Source organism: Epinephelus lanceolatus, chromosome 5, assembly GCF_041903045.1.
Source record: "Epinephelus lanceolatus isolate andai-2023 chromosome 5, ASM4190304v1, whole genome shotgun sequence".
Classification (NCBI taxonomy): domain Eukaryota; kingdom Metazoa; phylum Chordata; class Actinopteri; order Perciformes; family Serranidae; genus Epinephelus; species Epinephelus lanceolatus.
In genome coordinates, this window is record NC_135738.1 from 17,080,958 (window position 1) to 17,108,896 (window position 27,939).

The following is a 27,939-nucleotide window of genomic DNA, read 5'->3' on the forward strand; positions in this document are numbered from 1 at the left end:
ACTGTATGGCCCGTACACACAAAAAGAGGAGGCCCGAACAATATATAACTGCAAAACAAAAACGTACTGTGCATAACTGTAAAAGGTTAAGAGATTTGTGATGCAACACGGGCTTTTGTGATCACAGCGAGGTGGATTAGCTCATTCCAAGCTGAATGAATGTGAGTGAAAGGGCCGGTGGACTGTTCCCATGGCCTCTTGGGGCTTTGCGGCTGGCTGCTCGAGCAAAGTTGTGCAAAATAAGGTGTCTCTTATGTTTGCTTTAATCTCACAGCTTTAATGCTCAGCTGGGCCCAGTGTTATTAAATGTGATTATCATGCATACATAAGGTAAATAAACTGTAAGTCATCACTCCCAAAAACAAAGAAACAGACAATTACTTGAAGTAAAACACCACCAAAATACAATACAGCCCAATTACATAACATGGAGCATTTTCCAAAGACTGAAAAGGTGCACGTGGGAGCTACAACTGCGCCCACAATATACAACCTATTTGTCTTGAGGAACATCATGTAAAAACTAACGCTACTACCACTTCCTGTTATACCACTGCCAGCTTTCTTGTCATGATTATTTGTTCAAGAAACCACTGAAATAAAGATGATTATTTTCACATTAATCCTCACACTTTGGATGTTTAGCATGCACATTCCTCTGGAGTCATATCATATTTTGAACATCTTTTGAAATAATATCAGTTAAAGCTTGGTTTTTTAATTCATAAATAATTTGTACTGTTTTAAAATCTCCCCAATCTCTTAAGTTTAGAGTTTATAACACAATAAATTGCGGGTTTGTTGGTTCTGTATACATAATTTTGTTTAAAATTCTTATGATTCTTTGAATTTTGGTAACTGGATGTTTTTGATTTATATGTATTTCCCATATGTTCACACGTGACTGTGCTGGAAAGAAGATTTACTCAGGCAGTGTACAATTTTCAAGTTCTTGTACTTCACTTGGGCATTTCCATCTAATGCCACTTTATTATTATTTTTACTCCACCACATTTCAGAGGGAAATACTGTACTTTTTTCCTCCACTTCAGCTGTTTGACAACTGGGAACTGATTACTTCAGTTTACTTGCAGAACAGATATTCAGTAATTAAAATATCATACATAATTCTAGATTAAAGTACTCAGCAGTAAAACTAGCTACATTAAAATGCTGCTTACTTTAGTGAATCTGCAGTTAGAATCCAGTAGTACTTCCATCCCTTTTTTGTGCCATCTAGTAGTTGTAAGAATACAGCACACTAATCCATATAAAAACAAGATGGCAGCCATCTCTGCCAAGTCAGTCTGCAGCACAAAAGTGGACAAGGGCCAAAACTTGACCACATTTTATGACTGAAACATGTTTATCTGTGATTAATAATGTTTGTAGTTTGATATGAAAACACATTTGACCATTTTAAGCAACAGTAACAAGCTAAGACACTGTTAATTAGGAAGTATACTCTCATTGGGACTTTATTATCGTTGACAGTGTTTCATTTTTTTATACTTATCAGGTCATCCTGATCCCAAATAGCCAGGAGAAATAAAAAATGCATACAAAACCAAAGTTCGGGCCCCATTCCAGAAAGCGGGATTAGTAAAAACTCTGAGTATGTTAAGCCTGAGATGAAACTGTTTAGACCCTGTTTGGACATCTTATCGTTCCCATAAGAGTGTTTATCTGAAAGATAGCATTTCACCTCACACTCTATCATTTATCTAACAATCTATTTCAACAATCTGCATTGCCCTTTGATTCTTCGGCAGCAGCAGTTTTCTTTGTAACATCAGAGACACTGAACACATCAGAGAGGCAACAGTTTGTCAGTTTTTGTGGGTTTCACTGCACTGAAATCAGAAAGGTTCATCAAAGCGGAAATCAACAGAACTGCAAAGTTGTCAGTGTTAAGAAGAAATCAATTTATGTGGATACATGATGCAACGATTTTTGATTTAGCATAGCCCGGGCTATTATTTGAAGTTTTACCTATATGTATATCCTCCATTCTGCATAACTTAGACCTGTTGTCCTCATTCTTGGACGCTTTTTTGTGTCATCTAGTGGTAGCGAGACCACAATATGACACACTAATCCGTGTAAAAACAAGATGGCTGCCATCTCTGCCAAGTAAGTCTGCGGCCGACCCTGACACAAAAGTGGACAAGGTACAAAACCTGATCACATTTTATTGTTGAAACTTGTTTAATCATGATTAATGATGTTTGTAGTTTGATATGGCAACACATTTGACCAATTTTAGCAACAGTAACAAGCTGAGACACTGACTTTAAAACTGTCTTGTTGGAGGACATTGGGACTAAATTATCGTTGATGATGTTTAGTTTTTTAAACTTATGGGGTCCTACAGATCCTAAACAGCAAGGAGGAATCAAAGCTGCATACCAAATAAAAGTTCAGGTCTCAGAAGGATATTTGATTTGTCCCTCTAAGTACATGATCTGAGTACCACCGCTGATGAATTATTAGTATTGCAACAGACTTTGGCTTCTTCTAAGTTATGAATTCACTCCCAGTTGACACTCTTTAATTTTAAAGTCATCTATCATCAGACACCATAAAGTAAAACCACTCTTTGAACCACTGTGTGACTGTTATTATAAGAATTTCCTCTTGATGACAAACACACGCAGAGTCAAATGATGAGGCTGTTTCTTTATCTACCGCTGAGGGGCACGTGCTGAAAGAGTTAACCCTCCTCGCGCAGAGCAGCAGCCACCCTGCAGAGAGAAAGAGGCGGAGTTTGCTTCACACATAGTTTTTGTATGTTCAAGGGGCCAGTCAGAGTGTAAGTATGAGTGTGTGCGTACGGGAGTGTGTGTGTGTGACACAGAGGGACAGAAACGGGGCTCAACATGGACCCGAGACTAGCCGTGAGTTGTGAACTGGTCCCGGACCTGAAGTGAAGACCCAGCGGCTCCTGACTGACCACACACACGGGATTATTATGCCCAGCGCCAACGTGTCCGTGCGAAGTTTATCAGAAGTGGAGAAATACCTCAGCAGCCGGATGGTGAGTATCATGTGAGTGTGTGTGTAGCATTGTTGTGTCATAAACGACAGGTCCCCTCACAGTACCAGCGACACAGTGCTGTGTATTCATCCCCACGTCATGCGAAACAACAGCTGCGCCGCGTAAAGCTGCTCATCTCCGGCTAACAAAGAGCCTTTAACCCGGTGACACATCCAGGACAATGAGACAACATGTCTGAGTGCTACATGATGTCTTCAACTGTCTGTGAACTCATCATGGGTTTGTCCTCATATTTAACGATATTCAAACGGGTCAATAATCGATATGTGCTGCTTTACAACCAGATTAGGTCTAAAACTAACCATTATTTCCAATATCGATAATTTAAGGAGACACCACCCTGGTGAAAACTGTGTTTTTCAGTGTACTGGTCAATTTGGCTTCAATAACATGTCTTCTATCAGAGTAGTGGAGAGAAGAATACACACTGGGGTTATTTTAGTTCAGATTTTTGTTCTGGAAATGTGTGCAAAAAGATAAACAGAACATTTCAGAAACCTCTAGTACATAAAAAATGTTTTCATATAGGTAATCAACTGGGGTAGCTTCACAGTGATATACATGAGTTACATTTTGCACCTGTAGTGTCTTTTTCGTCTACAATAATGTATGAAATTTCACAATTCATCTATTTAAAGGCCATTTTCTCAAAATAGGACATTTCACTCCAAGCCACAAATTCTCCACTTCAGTTGCACCAAACTTCCCTGTTTTGTTCCCATCTATATTCTGAAGGTTTCTACAGAGGCATTTGTTCATATATCACTCATGGCCTGATGTATAGAACATTTTATTCCTCAGACATGGTGACAATTGATTTGTTTAATGGCTGTTAACAGTATTTTCTTATTAACAGAGAGACAGAAAGAGATATCCAAATTTCCCTCTGTAAAAATGTTGGACTGCCAATTAAACAAGAATTTTGAACCTCATCCAATGTTCAGATTTTTGTTCTGGCTTTTATGCAGATTAGCACATATTTGATTAGATAATGCCTCATTTGCATATTTGGCATAATGTTTTTGAAAGCTTGCAATACAAAAAATAACTGTCTTAACATAAGTAATCAACTGGGGAATTTTTATGGTGATTTTTATTAGTTAAAACTTGCAGCTGTAGTGTCTAAAATATATGTGGAATTTTACAGTACATATTGTGAAAGGCCATTTTCTCAAAATGGGGTTTTTCCTCACACTCTGAGCCCAAAATTCTCCACTTCAGTCGCACCAAGCTTCCCTGTTTTATACCCATCTATATTCTGAATACATATATCACTCAGCCTGATGTATACAACATTTATCCCTCAAAACATGACAAAATGACAGCATTTTCTAATTTATGGTGAGACAAAAGTATGTCGACACCCAATGAAACAAGAACTTTGAACCTTATCCAATGTTCAGATTTTTGTTCTGGAAGTGTGTGCAAAAAGTGCATTTAGGTAATGCCTCGTTTATATTCACACAGGACATTTCAGAAAACTTGTAATATGTAAAAAAATAAATAAATAAATAATAAAGTGATCAACTGGGGTAGCTTCATGGGGATTTCTCTGAGTTAAATTTTGCACCTGTAGAGTCTTTTTTTGTTTAAAAATATATGTAATTTTGCAATACATTTATTAAAAGGCCATTTTTTCAAAATAGGATTTTTCTTACAGTCCGAGCCAAAAATTCTTCACTTCAGTAGCACCCAGTTTTATTCCCACTAAGGTTTCTACCAAGCGGCTTGTTCGTATATAGGTCATAGCCTGATTTATAGAACATTATATTTCTCAAAACATGACGAAATGACAGTATTTTCTTATTTATAGAGAGAATGAGACAATAATTTTTTATCCAATGTTCAGATCTTTGTTCTGTAAAGTTATGCAAATTAGCATGCTTATTTGGACAGTGCCTAACTTAACAATTGACATCACATTTTTGAAAACTTGTAACACAAATATAATTGTCCTAACAGAAGTAATCAACTGGGGAAGTTTCATGGTGATATCTATTAGTTTAAAGTTTTACTCTCTTCACCTGTAGTGTCTCCTCTTTATCGATTATTTATTGTTTGGTCTTTAAAATATCATAAAATAGTAAAAAAAAAAAAAAAAGCCCACCGTAAGTCCCCATCCCAATTTGATGTCCTGAAATGGCTTGTTTTGTTCGATCAACAGATTTCTAGTTCAAGAAACGTGCAAAATATTCACATGGGTGAAGCTACATCCAGTGGATTTGGGGGATGTGAGCTTCAAAAATTACTCAAATTATTAGTTGTGATTATATCATTATGTTCTATTTGAGTGATCAACTAAATGTTTAAGAATTCAGCCTGGTGATTCTGATGGATGTTAATTCATCTCTGTGGTGATTCCTTTATGCTGTAGTTCGTGGTGACGTTGTATTGCACTGATTCACCGGTATTGCTAATGTTTGTTCTCCTCCTAACATAAAGGTAAATCACCTACACAACAGAAACTGAAAGACCTGAGTCAGATATTTGCTGCAGTTGTTTTGCACATCATCTCACAGGTGTTTCTGTTTTTGCGGCCGCATAATGACTCAGTGCCTGACCTAGTTTCTCTGGAGGAAAAAAATTGAACCTGACCTCACCTAATTTGACGGGTGGCTCATGTTAACCATTTCGTATGTCCTGACATTTAGAATATGCAGCATCAGAGCAGATGTAGACGGATAAACATACTTAACAATTTTATCATAGCAATCACATACTTTTCATTTACCACCACACAGATTCTTACAGTATAGACTTAACACACTATAATAATTGTATGTGAAATCTTTAATGAGTGAAGTGTGTAAATAGTGTGGATGTTTTTTGTTTACAGTAATTTTAACCCAGCAGCAAAGAGGGCTTTGAAATCCCGTTGTCCTTATTACTGTCAGAGCGTATCTTTTCTTATATCCTTACACTTAAATGTTGTTAAACCAGGCAGTTTTATTCATATAGCCCAAATCCAGTGGTGGAGGAAGTATCTGGATCCTTAATTTAAGTAAAAGTACTAAAACCACACTGTGAAAATACTTAATATTTCAAGTTATAGTCCGACATTTAAAATGTTACTTAAGTAAAATAAGGATCATATACTCAATGTACTTAAAGTACGCAGCAAATTCTATTAAGCTCCAAATTATTCAAAATGAAGTACAAAAATGACTCAAATGTTTATAAAAACATTTTATAAATATCAGTCAATCAGCTAGTTGATTAATCGACTTACCATTTCACCTGTACTTAAATAAACTGTTACGTGTGACAAAAAAAAAAAAAATCATCTTTTACAAACTACTTTATGTTTTAATGCAAAAATTTGTAAAGTAACTACTAACTAAAGCTCACAGGTTTGCTCTGAAATGTTGTGTAGTAGAAGTATAAAGTGGTATGAAAAGAGTAAACTTAAGTGCCTTAAATTCATACTTAGGCACAGTACTTGAGTAAATATACTTAGTTACATTCCACCACTGCCCAAATGCTTAAAAACCTGAACAACAGACGCCTCTCTTGTTCCTTAAACCATTGTCTCAGATAAAAAAATAATCCCCTAAAACACCTTCAACATGATACCAACAGGTTTCAGGGGAAAACCATCCAAACATCCGTCAATGTTAATGTATCATGCTCAGAAAAATCCCCTAACGTTTTATGACAGATCAACCAGAGTACGCATTTAAAGCCAGGTGCTCTCAGTCTCAGTGACACTGAGAGGAGGAATGCTCAGTCAAGTGTGAGTCTGGTGCAACCAGAAAGTCAGTCAGGTGTCGTACAGCAGGTTGTTTCTCTTTCTAACGAACTCTATGTGTGAGCCTTCGGGCCTGCAGCTCCCGTCACCTGTCGCCTTCAAAGGGATCACGTATGGCAGCTTTTCTTTGGCCTGTTTAGCTCTTATTAAAACTGCAGTACGAGCCACTGCAAATGCTTTGGATGGAAATGTAACGCTGAATCTTCTAAATTAATCAAATCAATAACATTTCCTCCTGAAAGATTCACAAGCCAGCTTCTCAAGTAAACAAATTAGACGGTTGTGGTGTAATCATCAAGACAATATAATGGAACAATATATCTGACAGTTTGGCTGGTTTGTCACCACCGGACTGTGTAATTATGCTTTTCCTCCTTTTGTTGGCTGCAAACGACATTCCAGTTTTGTTCCTCAAAAAAGCCATTGTGCAGCAGATATAGTGGGTTAGAGGCCAAAGATGATGCAACACCTCCGCCTGAGTCTTTAACCCTCGCTGGATGGCGACTCTGCGGAGATATGCGTGCCATTTCTCAGTGACACGTTTGTCCTCACGTGAACCTTCACCTGAAGCTCTCTAACACTCATGTCAGCAGACAAAAGGCAAACACATTAGCCATCACAACAGTATAATTAGCAGCCTCTTAATATGTCATGTTCTCCATGATGTGAATCATTAATGGGCAACTATTGTTCCTTTTTTTTATTCTTTCTTTTTTGATGTTTTTCGTGGCTAATGAGCTGCTTGACTCCTCACCAACCCTGCAGCGTCACTGGCTCTATTCGCTCCCTCACTTTGAATCAGAGCATTGAATATAGCTGCATATTTATCTTAATTGAATCCCATTCAATACGTTCTCAGTCCACGGGTGCAAGCTGACGCTGGGAGTGTTAATGGGCTATTGATTTAGTCCTGGACCAGCTTGTCTGTGAGATAATAGGGAATACGTCTCAAGCAATTCACTCCGCTGACCTCCAGAGGATTAGTCATTCAGGAAACTCAAGACTTCAGACTTTGATGGTGGTTTTATTTCCCCTGTCATCATGATGATGCATACTATTTGGCCTCAAAAAAAGGCTTTTGCAATCAAAGCGCGGCCGCATAGGCAGCTGTGGGATGCAGATGAGAGGAGGAGGAGATGTTGGGTCAGCTTTCTGACTACAATCAAAGATGTGCTCCCTGTCGCTCCCCCTCGCTCTCCCTCTCTGGTTTTCTTCCCGTTTCCCTGTGTGAGCTCTGAGTGGGAGAGTGTCTGTATCCATGAGGATCAGCTGGAGGGAATACCAATAAGCACTGCAGGCTTCTTCCCCTCTGTGGCTCTGTTCTCTGCTGAAGGGACGGTTTTGTTCCATCTCAATGAGTGTGCCAGCTCTGTTCCCCCGTGTGTGTGTGTGTGTGTGTGTGTGTGTGTGTGTGTTATTTATTTGGGGTGCGCAGAGGCCATGGCGGAGGGGGATGCTTAATACGTGCCACCCTATGCTCCAAACAGCACAGCCTCATCATCTCGACCCAGCTTCCCTCATGTCACTGCAAACACCTGCGCTCATGGTTTCAAGTGTGCCCACATGACCTGACCTTAGACTGTGAATGATGGTTCCACCAGATTAGAGCTGCGATTGTGAACACTTGCAAACATTACTTCCTCTTAACGGGGACAATGCTTTCCTGTTTGCATAAGAATATGTCTGTGGGTTTATTAATCCCACCCACCCAGCCCTAAACAGGGAGGGACAGCGAGTTTAGCAAGAAGCAGGCTCAGTTTCTGTGCATCCTGCTGAACCAATGTTTATTTCACTAATGCTGCTAAGAATTTTGAGCACACCCACTGCAAACTCACCCAGTTATGTGTGATTTTGCCTCATTCCAGTTCAGGACTTTAAAGGTCCAGTGTGTAAGATTTAGGGGGATTTAGTGGCATCTAGCAGTAAGGACTGCAGACTGTAGCCAGCTGTGTTTGCTCATCTCTTTCCTCTGATAACTTAAGATCCAGACATTTAGGAGGTTTTAAACTAGAGACAAATTTTCCGCAAAGGTCTCTTCCTCTTCAAAAGAACCAGGCCTAGTGATTTAAACTGGTAAAAACACTGAATAAAGCCGTTTCAAGCAACAAATCAGTGTTTCTCAGAAGCTATTTGGCATCTCAGGGACGGGAAGCTAGCCCAGCACCTGCTAATATGTGCCCACCTTTTTTCTGTGTTAACTTAATATCCAGATGATCTGTAGGTTTTTAACTGGAGCCAAATTATCTGCAGAGGTCTCTTTCTCTTCAGAACAAACAGACCTGGTGATTTAAAATGGTAAAAACACTGAATAAAGCAGTTTGACTTTAAAAATTCAGTGTTGTCCCAACACTCTTGTAATGGAGGGGCTGCCAACTATGGTGGCTGACACAAAAACACAAATGGCCCAATCTAGAGTCAGTGTTTGGTTTGTCTGTCCTGGGCTACATGGCGGTGCAGCATGAGCCCCCTTTCCACCAAACACTTTCAGTATGGTGCCTTTGGAACCAAAAGTAACCCTTCACACATGGTACCTAGACCCTAGTGTTTCCATTGCAAACAGTACTCTTAAATGTGGGTGGGGTTGTTGTCACTCGCTGCTCCATCCAGCACTCACTGTATTTCCTCCTTCATCAGTCTGCACCTCCGTTTATCGTCCACAGAACAGGGCTATACGCCGACATTTTCATAACAAAATAAAACAGGCTGCAGTGAGAGTCTCTCTCCATGGGATATTTAGATATAGCAGGTTTGTGCATTTAGTCCTTCTCAGGCAAGCTCAGGGGTTTAGTGTTGCCAGAGCCCACAGGAATGAAGCTCTGCAACAAGTGAGGATTGGGATATATGCCGTCCCCGACGAAATTAATACATATAAACGCTTGAAGATCCACTCATTACTAAACGTAATTCAAAAACTAAAGTAATGGTCAAAGTTGTCACAGTAAAATTTAGGCGTGCTGATGGATTCACGTCGTCAGCTCGTACATTAAGTGACATTACAAGTAAACGTTCCATATTGAAAGTTGCCGGCAGTCAGCCCAGCGAATTAAGTAATTTTTTCCCTCAGACTTCAGCTGATGTGACAGTCTACTAATAAAACTCTCCACAGTATGAACAGTGGTTACATGAGCCTCAAAACCAGCCACAACTCAGCCCTGAGCAGAGTGACCGTCCTCTATTGACCAATCAACAGACTGCAGTGTTCACAACTCTACCTTTTAGTACCAGATCTGTGTGCTAGGTACCCCAACAGAGGGGGGACCAAAAATGGGGACGTTACAGAACGGTTCCATTGGTACCATCCACAACTTTTCACAGTGGAAATGGAAAAAAAAGTGTACTGTACCGTACTGCTTGGTGGAAACAGGGCTATGGTGATCTCTGTGGACGAGGACCTGCTCCCAATATAGATATAAACAGCTTATGCCAACTTAATGAAAACGAAACGATTCTTATTTTTAGGTGATTATACACTAAAGAAAACATAGTTATCATTTTTATTTCTGCATGTACAGTATATCCCCCTAAATTAACACACTGGACCTTTAATGCTGAAGTGCTGCATTGCTGTTTCTTCCAGTGCTGCAGTGGGCAGACGAGTGTAAGGTCTGTTTTTGCATGAAAAATTGAATCTCTAACTAGATCATTGATCCAAGAGAGAGCACACTGCAGTGCAGGAAAAGCAGCATCTGCAGTTTCTCCTGACTCCCCCTAACTTTGCCCCCAAACTGTGGCTAAGATTTCTCAAGCAGAGCAGCACACAGCTCTCCCTTGTTGGGTTAAGATTGAGGCTAATGCAGTCGGATCTTTATGTTATGCTGTCTAGCGAGGTCATATTAAATGGGTCACGGTGTTGGACAGACGCTGTGTGCTATGTAGGGCAGCATGGGGAATGGGGCTCAAGCAGGGCTGAGGTGCTGAGGGAGGCACCCTGGGGGCACACAGGGCCTCCTGCAGATCCTGTTGGAGGAGATGGTGATTGGGATGATGTGTGCTGCTGTGCCGTGTTTGGGAGCATCCTCCCTTTGTTCTATTCCTGTTATCTTATCAGTTTCAGTTTGTGTATCTCCAGCTCTCCGTGTTGTCTTCCGCTTCACGTCTGTCTCTCTTCTTCTGCTCTACTGACACACTTAATATCACTGGGTGAGTCAAACAGCAGTGGGCGTATGCCTGGGTCGTTAATTTTAAAAGACAACATTTTCTCACATTCATAGTGATAAGCATATGATCAGACAGATGGGTCTAATAGAGCCCAGCCTTTAAAGGTCCAGTGTGTAGGACTCAGGAGGATATATTGGCAGATAATATTAATATGATGTAATAAATATATTTTCTTTAGTGTGTAACCACATGAAAATAAGAATCGTCAGGTTTTTCCCTAGAATCCTTTGGTCCTTGTCCACAGAGTCCACCATTTTGCACCACCGTGTTTCTACAGTAGCCCAGAGCGAACAAACCAAGCACTGTCTCTAGATTGGGCCATTTACAGATTCTTGTCTGCCGCCGTAGTCAGCACCCCCTCTGCAACGAGCATTTATTTTTTTCATCCATTTTCTGTAACCTGTTGGGGGTCGCTGGAGGCTGGAGCCTATCCCAGCTGACATTGGGCGAGAGGCGGGGTACACCCTCGACAGGTCGCCAGAATATGGCTGACACATAGAGACAGACAACCATTCACACTCATATTCACACCTACAGACAATTTAGAGTCACCAGTTAACCTGCATGTCTTTGGACTGTGGGAGGAACCCAGAGTACCCGGAGAAAACCCTAGTGCCACGGGGAGAACATGCAAACTCTGCACAGTAGGGCTCCCCCACAATGGGGTTCGAACCAGGTAACTTATACTTACGTAACTTATCAGAGAGAAACGTTGAACACATTAGCAGGTGCTGAGCTAGCGGCCCGTCTCTAATGGTAGAAAGACAAAAAACAAGTCCTGGGACTTTAACATTTCTAGTAGAATAAAATACGTAGACACAGGGATAGAGGGCATACTGCTACTCAGTTAGGCCATTACAATTCATTACCCTTGAGATACTCGAGTACAGGGCTCCAAATTCTGACAAAGATTTTAATCTTATCCTTGTTAGAAGACCTTAACCTTTCTCAATACAATACATTCATCAGCTCTCTTATCCACATATCACATGTTGGTGCACGGACTGACTTCCACATACAGCACAGGCCAAAAGTTTGGACACACCTTCTCATTCAATGCGTTTTCTTTATTTTCATGACTATTTACATTGTAGATTCTCACTGAAGGCATCAAAACTATGAATGAACACATGTGGAGTTATGTACTTAACAAAAAAAGGTGAAATAACTGAAAACATGTTTTATATTCTAGTTTCTTCAAAATAGCCACCCTTTGCTCTGATTACTGCTTTGCACACTCTTGGCATTCTCTCCATGAGCTTCAAGAGGTAGTCACCTGAAATGGTTTCCACGTCACAGGTGTGCCTTATCAGGGTTAATTAGTGGAATTTCTTGCTTTATCAATGGGGTTGGGACCATCAGTTGTGCTGTGCAGAAGTCAGGTTAATACACAGCCGACAGCCCTATTGGACAACTGTTAAAATTCATATTATGGCAAGAACCAATCAGCTAACTAAAGAAAAACGAGTGGCCATGATTACTTTAAGAAATGAAGGTCAGTCAGTCCGGAAAATTGCAAAAACTTTAAATGTGTCCCCAAGTGGAGTCGCAAAAACCATCAAGCGCTACAACGAAACTGGCACACATGAGGACCGACCCAGGAAAGGAAGACCAAGAGTCACCTCTGCTTCTGAGGATAAGTTCATCCGAGTCACCAGCCTCAGAAATCGCAAGTTAACAGCAGCTCCGATCAGAGACCAGATGAATGCCACACAGAGTTCTAGCAGCAGACCCATCTCTAGAACAACTGTTAAGAGGAGACTGCGCCAATCAGGCCTTCATGGTCAAATAGCTGCTAGGAAACCACTGCTAAGGAGAGGCAACAAGCAGAAGAGATTTGTTTGGGCCAAGAAACACAAGGAATGGACATTAGACCAGTGGAAATCTGTGCTTTGGTCTGATGAGTCCAAATTTGAGATCTTTGGTTCCAACCGCTGTGTCTTTGTGAGACGCAGAAAAGGTGAACGGATGGATTCCACATGCCTGGTTCCCACTGTGAAGCATGGAGGAGGAGGTGTGATGGTGTGGGGGTGTTTTGCTGGTGACACTGTTGGGGATTTATTCAAAATTGAAGGCACACTGAACCAGCATGGCTACCACAGCATCCTGCAGCAACATGCCATCCCATCCGGTTTGCGTTTAGTTGGACGATCATTTATTTTTCAACAGGACAATGACCCCAAACACACCTCCAGGCTGTGTAAGGGCTATTTGACCAAGAAGGAGAGTGATGGAGTGCTGCGGCAGATGACCTGGCCTCCACAGTCACCGGACCTGAACCCAATCGAGATGGTTTGGGGTGAGCTGGACCGCAGAGTGAAGGCAAAGGGGCCAACAAGTGCTAAACACCTCTGGGAACTCCTTCAAGACTGTTGGAAAACCATTTCAGGTGACTACCTCTTGAAGCTCATGGAGAGAATGCCAAGAGTGTGCAAAGCAGTAATCAGAGCAAAGGGTGGCTATTTTGAAGAAACTAGAATATAGAACATGTTTTCAGTTATTTCACCTTTTTTTGTTAAGTACATAACTCCACGTGTGTTCATTCATAGTTTTGATCCCTTCAGTGAGAATCTACAATGTAAATAGTCATGAAAATAAAGAAAACGCATTGAATGAGAAGGTGTGTCCAAACTTTTGGCCTGTACTGTAAGTAGAATAAGTGTCTTTGCCACAACTGTACCAAATGAAATGGCGTGAGTTTCATACTTAGCTGCCAAAGGTAATGCACTCGTGGCACCCAGGACAGCAACTAGTGGGTGGGTTAGGCTCCCAGTTCTTGTTCTTCTCAGGGGCATTAGAAAAACATTCAAATATGCTCTTACAATAAGTGAACAATTTCCGACACGTCCAAAGAAAATGTGTTAATGCCCTGTCTGCCTCTTTACGCCAGCTACAGAGGGGGAAACATCGGGGACAATCTTATGCAATCTGTCTTTGAGAGAGGAGGAGACTTCGCCAGATAATTCAGCTCCTGGTAAAAAACCTCCTGAACAAAGAACATTGAAGGAATTCTAACCAGAAGAAGTTTCAGCTGGTTGCAGTCTCTAATCTCACCGCTAGATGCCACTAAATCCCTCTAAATCTTACACACTGCTCCCTTAAATCCCAGAGAATAACAGTCAGTTAAAGCGAGTAGGAGTTCATCTGATCGCTCAGTGACCTCTCATTTAAGGACTGTCCACCTCACTGTCAGACTTCACCACTGCCATCTGCTATGCTGTAACGGCTCTCCCCGCTAGTTACTGAGCTTTCACCCCTCCCTTCGTCTCCAGCCATCCCCAAAGACCTTCAGTTCTTGGCCCGTTTCACCCTACTACCTCAACCACCCCCGGAGAATGCCTACATAAGTGTTTGAAACAAATGGAGTGAAAAGTAGGGCAGCTCCTCAGCAGATTTGGGAGGACATTTTCATCAGTGTGAGGCTAATTCATTTAGCAGAGCCACTCATCCAGAGAGACCCTCAGATTTCTCCAGCTGTTAGTCAGCGTGGGTAGAAATTTCGAGTAGCGGCAGCGGCGGTGGAAATGGGCTGATTAAATTCCTCATCAAAAAAAATAGTCCGATGTCATACTTGTTTTTGGGTTTGAGTGCGAGTGAAACATCTGGGTTGTGTTACTCGTGTTATCTGAGCTGCTCTCATGAATCAGGCTTCATCCTGCCAAAGGCCATCTTGTTTTCATAAGACAAAGCTCCGGCCTCTCATTCCAGCTGTGTCGTACAATGTTGGCTTGACATGCACTCCTCCAGGTGCACGAGTGTGAATATGGAAGTTGCATGGATACGCTTTCCAAACATCTTCCACTCTGCTTGTGCTGCAGGCCTCAGCGGTGATCCATCAATGGCTGTCAGGTCACAATGTGACCTATGTCATGCTCATTCTTAATCTATGATATCACAGCACCTTGAAGCAATAAACCAACACTCTGTGTTCTGTGTTTGGCCCCAAACGCTAAGAGAATATTGAACATTTCAGAGTTAAGGCTGGTGATGGGAGAGTGCCTGAGGAGCTAGCTTAGTTCCAGTGCTGCATAAATAGCATGCAGTGAGTCTGAGCTGTCTGGTCCAACAGGCAGCTCTTTGTGTTTGCTGTTTGAAAACTAAAAAGACTGGGTAATACGAGCAACTTACACACGAGCCTGCGCTACACTTCCTCTTTAAGGAACACATGAGGCTTCTCTTTCTGTTGTATGACAAACCGGTTTGACAAAAGGACGGCTTATGTGCGAAACTGATTGTGTTGTCGAGATATTGTTCACACTCTGGAAGGAGCGGGATTGTGATTGGGCGCAGGGCTCCTCAGGCTATACGTCAGGCCAGTCAATCCATATGCAGTGGCTCACTCATCAGAGTCCTGGACAGAGCAGAGGTAGGACATGACAAAGTGTGCTTTTTTCTGCCCAGACAAAGAGTCCTGTGTTCGAGAAGGACAGATGCCAGAGAGGGGGAGAGAGTGGGACGAGGACAGAGGCACAAACACCCCAGGCATGCTTGTAGAAAGAAGCATAGCATTCTCTAGTTACACACTACACATAAATAAGTATGTAATAAGTATGTACAGTATGATTAGAGGCACCATAATAATAACACTACAGTTTTTTTTATACATGTACAAACACGACTACAGTTTACAGCCATGCTAGCGGCTAGTTAAGGCCGTAAAAAGGCACAGTGGTGCCTTGAGGCAATTGTTGGTGCTAGTGTGGTATACTGTTTACCAGAAGGGGTTATCTTGGGTCTGAAAAGTGAAGCCAACAGGCCTTTTCCACAGGAGACATTGTGACTTGTCTCAGTAGGAAAAGCACAGGTGTAAATAATGACATTAATGATGGCTGAAATCCTTTTAGCTGCTTTGATTTCAGGTTCCTGGCATTGTGCCACTCACTGAATCACCTGAACAGAGCAGAGCCATCATTAGTGTTATTACTAACACCTGTGTTTTTCCTGCTATGACAAGTCAAAGTGTCTGTTGTGAGAAAAGCCTGTCTGGAAGCTGAGTCCTGTACGGGTCTGATTTTCAAAACCTGCTCCTGAACTGGCACCACAATGTGCAATACCACACCCACCTGCCACCCACACATATGACCAATTAGTTCTGCAACCTGACCCCAAATCCTATCATTACCATGCACTGTTCAAGTAATTTTAAAGTTAAAGGATGTTTAAAGTGGACATTTAATACATGTTAAACAATGTTTTAAAATGAAGGTAATTAAGGAAATACAGTTTAACTCAATACTTCTTGCTTATTCTCATAACATTAAGCAGCACATCTTCAAAGTTAACATGCCCGTTAGTAACGCACCCCATTGAAGCAGCTCTCATATTTCAGCTAGCGTAGAAGACCGATCCGACATGCAATTCAACAGTCAGAGGACTAAAATGTTAAAAATTCAATTAAATTATCTTTATTCCTTTTTTTTAATTTAATGTATTTATCAATTCAACAGCCACAATCTGCAAATAAAATTAAGACAAAATATAATTTGTGAGTAGCCTTTTTTGTGGATCACCGCACGGGTATCCGTCCTGATGCAGGACTTGTGCCTTAAACCAGCATCCAATATCATAACGGCCAGCAGAGGGCAACTTCACTGGTTACAAAAAGAAGTCTTTTAGATAGGAATAGAAAGCCCGATCAGTCTTTTTTCAGCATTGGCAGTATAAAAACAAAATCGGGGAGTGCAGTAAAAGACCGGCTACCTACTTCTGTTTATACAGAATGCGCCTTTTTCGGGGCAATGGGGGGCGTGAGCAAGTAACAAAACGTGTGGCTCAGCTAAGACGTAAACAGTGACGTGGAAGGGAAGCTGCGGCTAGTTAGGCGGCGATAGTCAGGTGGCGATTCTCTCATAAGTCGGCCCGTTCTTCACCGTCCCGTCAGATGACAGTTAATGGCCTCTTCGTTTGCGAGAGCAAGGAGGGCACACAATGCCTTGTCTCCCCAGTTGCTCATCATTACAGTGTCTGTCAGGTTTGCTACTAGCTGCTCGCTAAGTCCTGCTATCAGCTGTTTGTTGTTTTACCACCACCAGTGGGTCGCACGTGCGGCGTCATCAACAGCTCCTCCCACAAGTCTTCAACAGCCCCTCCTGTTGCGGAAGGCCGCCTCGGCAGCGTTGCCAGGTGTACGATAATTATCGTATTTGTACGATAATTTGGCCCTCTGTACGATGTACGATCAATAATCCCAAAAAAGGCCAAATGTACGATAATTTGACCATTTCATGAATGTGTGGTTGTAATCAGTATGCCGGCGTTTTTTTTGTGAGCCCTGAAGGCATCTGTTCCCATGTGACATGTTTCCAGCCAATCGCACTTTGCTTAGCATGAGATATGGGTGATGTTTGTCTCTGAACAAAGAGCACGATTGGCTGAATGGTCAGCTGTACCCGCCCCACGAGGCGCTAAGACCCATCAGGAAGTCGAGCGAGAATGAGATTCAAAACAGAAGAAGAGGAGGAAAAACAGAAGCAAGGAACTTCCACCCACTCAGACTAATTTAAACTAAAAGTGTTGCGCCAATATGTCTACCCTATGAGGCAGAAAATTGGGCACATCGGATCAACTCGCCATTCCGCCTCTGTGTGTCTAAACGCTTGCAGCTGGCCGGCAAAACGGCTGAACATTCGCAGAAAATCTGGCAGTGTAAAAGGGGCTTTTATTGCATAGAAGTTTATGAGAAAATGACTGTACCTCTCATTTGATTTATTACTTCAGTAAACATTTTACCAATAAGTTTACAGTCTCAATCGCTAGTTTAAAGTCTTCTTTAAGACAGCATTAATGTTAAAGCTTGCAAATGATGGTCCCATTTAGAGCAAAATATACGATAAAGCAGGGTATACTTTAGGCTGTGGCTGACTTGTGATTGACAAGTCGCAACCACAGTGGTGTCCTTGGGTTCTCAGTCATATCCAACCCTTGCTCCTCAACAGCTCCACCCTCTCATCCAAATATGGTCACCTCGGGCTCAAAAAAAGATAGGAGTACAGTAGTCAGTAAACTAGTGGGTGACGTTACGGTGGCTACGTCCTTTTATCCAGTCTATGGTTTAATGTCTTAGTCTAGCATGTTAGCATGCTAACATTTGATAACTGGCACTGAACACAATGACATCTGAGGCCTACATGAGTGACATTAGTTATGTGGTCTTAAACCAAAGTATTAGACAATTTGTAATTATGACCATATGATAGTGTAACAGGAAAAGGTCATGGTCACACATGAGTGAAACAAACATTGGCGAATACTCACCTCCAGATCACTTACATTTAATGCGAGCAAAAGAGCGGCTAAAGCATTTGCTTCTGGTGGCAAAGCAATTTCGCATGTTCGTGTGGAGTTAAACTCTGATGTCTGACGGGTGAGGTAGCAACCTCAGCCAATAGCAAAGAAGTGTTGATTGTTGCTGTTTTTAACCAGCCGATATTGTTTGATATTGGCCATGAAAAATACAAACTGCAACACATGGCAGTGAGTCTGGAGGAAGTCCATGGAACGTAAGAAAATGGAAATTGTACAGATAACATCATATTTTAAGCTAGCTAACATAAGTTAGCAAGCTAGTTTTCCATGTCCGTCACATCGGGCACTGCCCACATTCAGCACAAATATTGCCTCGCCAGGTAATAGTCGCTTGCCTGTATTAACTGATATGTGACCATGCCCAAAGTCAGGGGATCACCAAAATTATTAAGATTCATTTTCTCAGGAACAGGAATGTCTGTGTGAAATTACAGTCCATAGTAAAATGTAAAAAGTACATTGCTTAGTTGATGAGAAATTTCAGTCTGAACCAAAGTGGTGGACAGACAGACAGACTGACAAACATTTCCGTCCCCCAGAGCCACGGCACTATAGCATGACTAAAAACAAGTATAAAGCCTTTCTGTGTTGCACATCAAAGTGAAACCACATTCTAGGAGTAAATGGAGACGTGAGAGATGACTGTGTCACACTGTTTCACACTCACAAACAAGTTTGACAAGTTGAGTATGAGGTCACCGTTTAAACAGCTCATAAATGGGAGTGTGTAACTGGATAACTTAAATCCTCCTGAGTGAGAATGTGTTGTTGTTTAGTGTTATTCAGTGTGCGTGCACAAGTGTACGTCCAGTCATACTTAATCACCCTGTTATTGTTAAACCCTGTCTTGGGTTCCACCTGACCATCATGTGTCGAGCAGTGTCAGTGTGTGGTGAGCTGTGGATGCATTGGTCAGTTGTAAAGGTACTTAGTAGCTTGCGATATGCAGCCGTTACGTAGTGATGTGGAAATGCTAAGCAGGATTCAGCCCTAAGTCTGCCTGAGTTAGCTGTGATCTGTTTATTTGCTTGAAACTAGCCGTGTTACATTTGTAAAGGATTAGTGCAGCTTTGTGCAGCCCATAGTGCTTGTTGTACAACAGTTTGTGTTAGACTTGATCAGCTTACACCTCCTGTCATTACATGGGCGTTGTACTGTGATAAACTTGCACGGTTCTGTGGCTTGTGAGGCTGCTGTTATACTGCGGAGTCAGGACAATTGAACTGCAACTTCTCTTTTAAAAATGCTGCTTTGAAACCTAATTAGATTCTGTCTTCACAGCTGTCTTCAGTTTCCTCTTTATGTCACGTCTTTAGGTTTCCTGTCGTAGTCAAACTTGCTTGCTTGAGCCATATTTATCCTGTTTCACTTCCTCAGGTCTACCCCACACTTCTGTGCTTGACAGTGAACTATTGACACCTCAGTCAGAAACCGACTGCAATGTTAAGCCTCTATTAGGAAAATGGTAATTTACTGTAAAAATTGGGGACAATGTCTGGAAAAGGGATTTCCTGAGTGTTGTGGCCCTGTGTGACATTATCACTGACCTACATTAGATGTGCATGCTCCACTTCTTTCACACACATTAATAGCTGTTATCTGAATTTTTGTCATCCGTCTCAACTGTGTGCTATACTGTGAACAAACAGGATTAAAATTTGGCTCCTAAATCATAACAGATGTGCCAAATAAGAGCATTACATACACACCCAGATGGCCTCACTGTGGCAACAACAGACAAGCAGAATACAGCAGAGGCCGGTCGCCATGTGGAATAACTGTATATGAACGAGAGCAAAGTCAGACACATCAAAAAATGCATTAAAGGAAATGTTTTATTGCCTGGTAGGCTTAGGCAGCATCTAGTTTTTTATACTGTCATACCTAAGAGACATTTCACCAGGATTAACGGTATATGACGGTATTTGTGTAAAGAAAAAAACAACCAAAAAACAAATGTAAAACCTGAGCTGCTGGTGACAGAAGTCCTTGTAGCATGTATGTCATTGTCTAACTCACAATGCTGTGTTTCTAATATGCAATTAGCCCACTTTGACAAGTCTTGCCTGGTTTAAATACTTTTGGGAGAGTAATAAATGGAAAATAGGCGCCCTTGCTAGAGGACCCATTGACACTTGTTGCCGCGGCAGATATCGACACATCAGTTCCGTTATCCCCTCATTCACAGTCACCATCTTTCTCTGCTTAGCTGACTGTTCCACCAGTAGACTGACCTCTGGTGGCATGAAATGTGCACTACAATACATCGCCTCCATACAACATCTCCATTATCAGTTTGATAGAAAAAAAAGTGTCTGTATTTTTGAAGGTATAGGTAATTATACCTTTAGGATTTTAAAAACCCCGACATATATCTAGATCAAGATCAAGATTAACTCTGTCTTGGGCCCTACACCCATACTGCAGCCATAAACATCCAACATCCAACATAGTACTTCAACAAGTCAACATTATACACCAACGTGGCAATAACACAAGAAACACAAAAGGTTAAATGAACGACATCATACGCTAAAAATACCTCGACAAAAAAGTAAATCAGCAACTTACTGATATATTGGAATACCTTGATACCACCCAAGTCCGCTGCCTGTGTCTGAGGGCTCATTTATACTCCCTTTATGCACCCAAATAGATTCATCCATTTCAAATGTTGTAAACATCACTGTCCTCATACTTCATGCGACCTTAAAGATACCACAAGTACAGTCAATAGGCACTAGAGGGCAACCACTTAACACCTATAAATCTTTCAGTAATCAGTTATAACAATGGATGATTAATATTTACACATGTAAGCACTAACCTCTTTTCTGCTGCTGCTAATAACATGTTCTGCTAATGTTGCAATGTTCTTCTATAGGGAAATATGTCACTTCTGCCTCTAGTGCTTTTAAAAATTGTAGGACTTTTTATATTGCATCAACTTTGCCTCAAGTTTTAGCACCGAATCACCCTTTTGATGATCATTACGTCCTTGTGTCTAAAAAAATCATGTCTTGTTGATGAGCTCAAAGATGTCTGTGTTGTTTTTTCTTTGCTTATTTGTTTTTTGTTTTGTTAAGAGACACAAGGCTGCATCCATGTCCGTATATCTAAGGTTGAGTATAAGTGAGACCTTAGTTTCATTTTTTGGGTTAGGAAGCAGCAACTGCACACAGCTACAGTGGAGTCCATGGGGTGTAGCAACATCAGCAGATCAAATTGAAAAAAAAAAACAACCCGCTCCCGTTTAACCTAATTATCCAAACCATTCATTGATGAATGAGGGTGACAGTGGCCTCCACTGTTGTTGTGCACACATGCAGTTTTGTGTGCAACTGTAGATTGTAATCAACAGTCAAAGCTGTTCACCTTCATTTGACCTTTGGTTTAAATAAGCACCCTGTCTCTGTGATAAGATAAGGTGGTTCTGTGAGATAAAATCAAATAATGTTTCATTACCAAAAGGAATGAAAGTCAAAACTAGAAAATATGTTTTTGTGTGCTCTTATTTGTAATTGGAAATAAAATTGGAAATGTAGTTTTTGTTAACATTTTCCAGATGACTTGTTTTACTAATTAGACAAATTTCCAAAGATCATCTCTGCAAATGCACCAAATCTAATACAGAGTCTAATCTTTGTTTCTTCTCTTTGTAGGACCGGAGTTCTGAGGGCAGTTTCCCGAGCATCTCTGGGTCGATGCGTCGGGGTTCCTCAGAGAATAATCTGGACCTGAATCTGAGTGATGGAAGTCCTGGTCCCGCTCTGGCCTTCGAGGTCCATCGTAGTCGTTCCTGCTTGGACAACCTCCAGCAGAAAATACTTAAAGTCACCGAGCAGCTGAAGATTGAGCAGACGGCTCGGGATGAGAACGTAGCTGAGTACCTGAAGCTGGTGAACAGCGCGGACAAGCTGCAGGTAGGGCGCATCAAGCAAGTGTTTGAGAAGAAGAACCAGAAGTCAGCTCAGAACATTGCCCAGATGCAGAAGAAGCTGGAGCAGTACCATCGAAAGATGAAAGACAGTGAAATCCTCCACAGTCCATCTCCTCACCCGTCCATTGCACACAAACACAGCACCATACCCAGAGAGTCTCCCAGAGAGCTGCTGAGGGACATGACTGGCAGCGGCCGACACCCGACCATGGACAAGATCAAGACCATCGGTCCAGGTGTTTCCCTCTCCCCTCCTTTCTTCTTCAGCAAACCCAGAGAGTTCGCCAACCTCATCAGGAACAAGTTTGGCAGTGCTGACAACATCGCCCACCTCAAGACCACGCTGGATGCTTCCTCACCGCTGCCCACTGACAGCACAGGAAAGGGGCTGAGCAGCAGCACCTCTCTGGTGGGTAAGCCCAAGTATCCCAGTGATGACGAGTGCTCCTCAGGGAGCGCCTCAATTTCAGCAGACAGTAACGGGGCCCCAGCAGGGGGAGGAGTGTCAGCGGGGCAGGTGCAGGGCCAGCAGGCTGGGGGAGACACCCACAGCAGACTGGCCCTGACCCTGGAGGAGGTGAGGGAGATCAAAGAAGCCCAGAGCCAGCTGGAGGAGGACATGGAGGAGATAAAGGCTCAGTTTAAGAGAGAGTATGGTATCATCAGCCAAACACTGCAGGAGGAGAGATACAGGTATGTCTATATTATGTCAAGGAACTGTATATGACATTCATATTCATAATTTAGAGTCTGCACATGGTTTTGAACATGGAGCTCGCTCAGCTGGCGGCTAGCAGCTAAAAGTGCTAGCAGGGAGAAAAGCGCTAACAGCGGCATTGAGCTAGCATTGTTAACCTTGGGGAGAACCAGAGGACGGACTCGAGGGTACTGCAAGGACAGCATGGGTTGGGATAGCGGTATTAGTAGTAACTGCTGTGTGAGTACAGTGCAGAGTGGTGGCGATGAGCTGGCCAGTGGGATACACACACACAGGGACTCATATGGACTCACATGCACTAACATGCATGCACCGCAGGACTGGTTACCACAACAATGAACAGTTAGGATTACAACAGACACAGATGGAGCATGACTTCATTCTCAGGATGCCGTTTCTCCATTATATTTATATAAATAGCTATTTGCTGCTGTGTTAAAGCTCTGACTGCCGTTTACAGCTCCTTTTTAATATTTCATTGTCCTCCATACATAATACAGCACCAGGCTTGAAGTCCAATATGTAATTATCCAGGTTGAGAACAGACATAATGAAAACTAAAACATGTAAACAACCACAGCACTTAAGGAATTTGGGGATATGTATTTAGTAAATGACAGATGTAATTAATCACATTAACATTAGCAGAAGCCCTATATACACAGTGTGTTTTATATCTGCCTATAAATTATCATTTTTACTAATACCTCTGCATCATCTACCAGGTACGAGCGCTTGGAAGACCAACTAAACGACCTGACAGAACTTCACCAAAATGAGATGACTAATCTGAAGCAGGAGCTGGCCAGCATTGAGGAGAGGGTGGCCTACCAGGCTCATGAAAGGGCCAGGGACATACAGGTATATAGTAGTTTTAGAAGTTTTTTCAACTCCAGGAGTTCAGAGCACTCTGACAAAAACGCCAGACGCCTAGAGCACAGTAATGCAAAGTGCAACGCAGCACAAAAACAGCGAGCAAAAAGCTTCATTCTCATTAATAACAGTTAACAAGCAGCTCCTGTGTTCAGTGAGGACCCCTATGACATCAATTCATCAGGAACTTTATCAGTTTGGGGATTTTGCGTTTGTAGAGGCATGCCAGAAAAACAGTCTCTTTCATGAGTTCAACATAACATGGGTTGAGTAATTGATATATGAAATATCATTTGGGGGGGTGAAGTGTTCCTTTAAAGTAAAATCTCAACATGACTGAAGCTTGTCTGACATCTGTTAATAAGGCTTCTGCGTAGCTCCAAGAGATGAGGCCATTATCATCTAGAGGTGAAGGTATTAATTGCCTGTGTGTAGTGATTTCCTTGATTAGATGACGTTAGAAAAATCAAAGTCTGTTTTGTCATTTGACATTCATCTTCTCTGTCCTTGCGCCTCTCTGCTGAAATGTAATTAATCTTCTAATGGAAGCTGAATAATTGAGGAGTAAAAGGTCAGCATAATGCCCTTTAGCCATTTGGAAAACATTCAGACCCTCAAAGTCTCTCTCCGTCTCTCGCAGGAGGCGCTGGAGTCGTGTCAGACGCGTGTGTCCAAGCTGGAGCTCCAGCAGCAGCAGCAGCAGACGGTCCAGCTCGAGAGCCGTGACGCCCGAGTCCTGCTGGGAAAGAGCATCAACATCATGCTGGCCATCATCACTGTCATCCTGGTGTGCGTCTCCACCGCTGCCAAGTTTGCCGCTCCAATGATGAGGAGCCGGCACCATGTGGTAGCTACCTTTTTGGGAGTTTGTTTTCTGACCATATTCTGGAAGAACTGGGACCGTTTACAGTACGCCATAGACAGGCTGCTGGTGCCTGCCTGATAGAGAAGCATGCACACTGAAAATAACACTGCAGATACATGGACACTGTCTGTTGTCAGGATAGGACTGTCTATGAGGATTGGTTGTACAATCGTCAGAAGACACGATCGCCATGCATTCACAGAGGTCACTGTTTTTTAAAATCAAACTGAAATGAAATTTTGGTGATTTTTTTTTTGTTGTTGTCTAGAACTTGAATGTGTGTCGTTAACACTTTTCATTTAACCTTTAAAATAATATTTATATAACTAGTTTTGTTACTTCTTTAAGCATTGACATGAAATCATCAGAAGACATAAAGTTAATTCAAGGATCAAGAAGGGTGGACAGACATGCACATGAGACTAATCTTTACCCCAGTTTTTTGGGAATTAATCAGTAGATGAGGTCAAATTTGGCAAATGATTATTCTTGCTTCAGTTCGACTTTAACATTTCTCAGACTGTTGAAAACAACACAAACAAAACCTCAAGCTTTGCATCTTGTTGGCCACAGATATGAAATGTCACCCTTGAAGGGATAGTTGGACATTTTGGGAAATACCCCGAAAGTTAGATGAAAAGATTGATACTATTCATATTAATGTTAGGTAAATATGAAGCTACTGCTAGCGGCCAGTTAGCTTAGTTTAGCATAAACACTTGTGTAGTATGTGAATTTGTCAGGGTAGTATTGTCTCGAATCAAACGCGGCTGTTTGACGGTCACAAGATTTGACAGCTTTTCTTATTCTGCTTGGCAAATGCAGTCAAGCCTTGCGTTATCTCCAATAGAGGGCTGCAGTAATGAGTCCTGAAACCCGGAAATGAGTTAGCGTTTTAGCACTCCCATTTCCCTTGTCTTGAAGGCAATGGGTTTTTGGTTGTGCTTGAAATGAGGTCTGAAGTTAACACAAGCTTTAGAGACTTCCACATTTTGTTCTACAAAATAAAATATGTCCGTAATACCCACTCGTAAATCTTGAAGCCTTTATGTGTCTTAAAAAAGAGGGTTGCTAACAAGTAGCTAAATCAGACTACAGAGCGTCATCACGTCAAACAGCGCTGAACACATCTTTACAACCTTGTTGCGGTGGCGATGTCGACCGTAGTCCATTCCTAGCCAAATGTTAGCTTTTTACCTCTGGCGATTGCATTTACACTCCAGAAATAATAAAAGTGTGTAAATCTGTGAAGATTATCTTGCCCCACAAAACGAGTAAATATAAACTTTTGTTTGCCACTGAACTAGCAAAAGTCACTCCCCAAAATATATGTTTACTGTATCTGCTTTTTCGCTTACTTGTCTTCCTTTGTATTTATTTATTTATTGAACTAAAAATGAACGCTTTCACGGTACATTATAAATGTTTGTGGCTGATACTGGCTGGCTCTTATCACCACCTAATCTACATTACTGAGTCATTGATAGCTGCCGCATTTTGCTAATATTTACAGCTTGTCAAACATCTGCCCACAAAGCTAACACTAAAATCCTGTATAACTGAGACAAAGTTAGCATACATAAAAACCAAATGTAACTATGCCCCTAGATCGTATAGCTTATGCCACAACACAGGAGTACCTGATGACAAAATGTGCTGCTGTCTAGCTAGCAAGCTAACATTAGCATTAGCAATATTGTTTGTGGTACCCAATGATTACAGAATTAACATAATAAACAAACTTATGGCTTATATCTGACAGCAGTAAAGTGGTAGTGAAAAATACACATATGCAGCATATTTACAATGCTTTGGTGTTTATTGCGGGAGACGGACGACATTTCACAAGATTGAAATGTGTTTGTGGTCAAGCCCCTTGTGCTTTGTTGGCAACATGGCGACCATTGAGGTTTAGAGATGTCCAACGTTGCACACTCAAACTTCTTTGACTGTCATGAGTGCACAATCTTGTTTCTCATAGTGTACTGCATTTTGCCATTCTTCTCAGTGTGAGCGCACTTATGCACTCAGAATATTGAGTAAAAGTACAGAATACACAATATAGGAAACGGCTAGCTACCTGTTTCCCCTTGTTTTTAGCCTTTACACAAAGCTAAGCTAACTGGCTAATGATTGTACCTTCATATTTAGTGGTTTAAATCCTCTAACTGCAAAAATAATCATAAAGCATGTTTCCCCAAATGTTGAAACTATTCCGTTAAATGAAGAATCTACAGACTAAAGCACAGAGGCAAAGGTCATTCTGTTTTTTCATGTGTTCATTTTCTTAATTTCTTATTGCCTTGTCTGCCCTGTGTGGTCAGTCATCTCTTAAAGTTCTTCTGTTTACTGTTCCTGATGTTTAAAGTGCAATATATTTGATTTCTACGAGCACTGTTTTTAAGATGTTTCTTCTAGGAGTGTACGTTACACGTCGATGTTTTACAGTGACAGGGTGCTGTGGAGGGGGGTTGAGTGAGGAAGTGTCATTAATGTTGGCATGAGAGATCCATAACCACTGAAGCCACTGCTGGGCTCGGATAAGACCAGCTGTCTCCTCTCTCAAGGGCCAAAAATCAATCCCACTGCATTACCGTGCTGGTGCTGTGGTTATATCAACACACACCAGCTCTGCAGAGCAGGAACACATGCGCACACACCCATACAGCACAAACATGAGTTTGTCACTTGGCTCTCTTTATGTCTTTTAGGTCAAACGTTTGTCATTTATACTAATAATGTGATTGAGAGGCGATGGGTTATACTGTGATACAAGGCCTTTTTCTGAGGAAAAATGCATTTCCCTTTTTTTAAGAAGCAACAAACAGCCTTCAGTACTCCAATGACGACAGAGGAGCATGTAACAGGCTCTAAGTGATGATCTATGAGCCAATTTCTCTTGGACTGATTAATGTATTATTTTTCATATTTGTCTTACAAACATTGCCTATCATGATCTCACATGAAGCTACGGACCACTTTTTAATGTTTGTCTGCCATAATAATGTGTTTGTGTTGATGTTTGTTGTCGTCTTCCTGTTGTTCTACTGACTGTATCATATTTTTGTTCCTGTTTTTACACATTTGAGGAAGTTTTACTTTACAGAATTACAGATGTGGTTTACATTCTCTCTTCATCTCTGGTGCACTACGTGATCAATCAGTTGTGTTTTCATGCATTACGTGCCTTTGTCTGACACGTTCTGTTAAATTAAACAAGCCTTTTTAATCAACGTTGTATTTGTCATGTTTTTTTTCTTACATATTCCAGTAT

At 41.6% G+C, this 27,939-nt stretch overlaps 1 protein-coding gene across 1 annotated transcript; it reads left to right on the forward strand.

The window, feature by feature from the left end:
• The first annotated feature begins 2,785 nt into the window (after positions 1 to 2,785).
• On the forward strand, positions 2,786 to 27,898 carry LOC117262601 (transmembrane and coiled-coil domain protein 3-like). The gene is made up of 4 exons (XM_033635620.2): positions 2,786 to 3,037; positions 21,932 to 22,902; positions 23,653 to 23,788; positions 24,441 to 27,898. Exons 1-4 carry the CDS (start codon positions 2,972 to 2,974, stop codon positions 24,741 to 24,743), a joined length of 1,476 nt encoding a protein of 491 aa, XP_033491511.1. The 5' UTR covers positions 2,786 to 2,971; the 3' UTR covers positions 24,744 to 27,898.
• Positions 27,899 to 27,939: the final 41 nt, after the last annotated feature.

Bases quoted from the DNA above. Each gene is read 5' to 3' on its own strand.
- LOC117262601 (XM_033635620.2), top strand. From the start codon at position 2,972: ATGCCCAGCGCCAACGTGTCCGTGCGAAGTTTATCAGAAGTGGAGAAA. The intron at 22,903-23,652 runs GTATGTCTATAT...ATCATCTACCAG, and splicing joins CTGCAGGAGGAGAGATACAG to GTACGAGCGCTTGGAAGACC. The intron at 23,789-24,440 runs GTATATAGTAGT...CGTCTCTCGCAG, and splicing joins AAAGGGCCAGGGACATACAG to GAGGCGCTGGAGTCGTGTCA.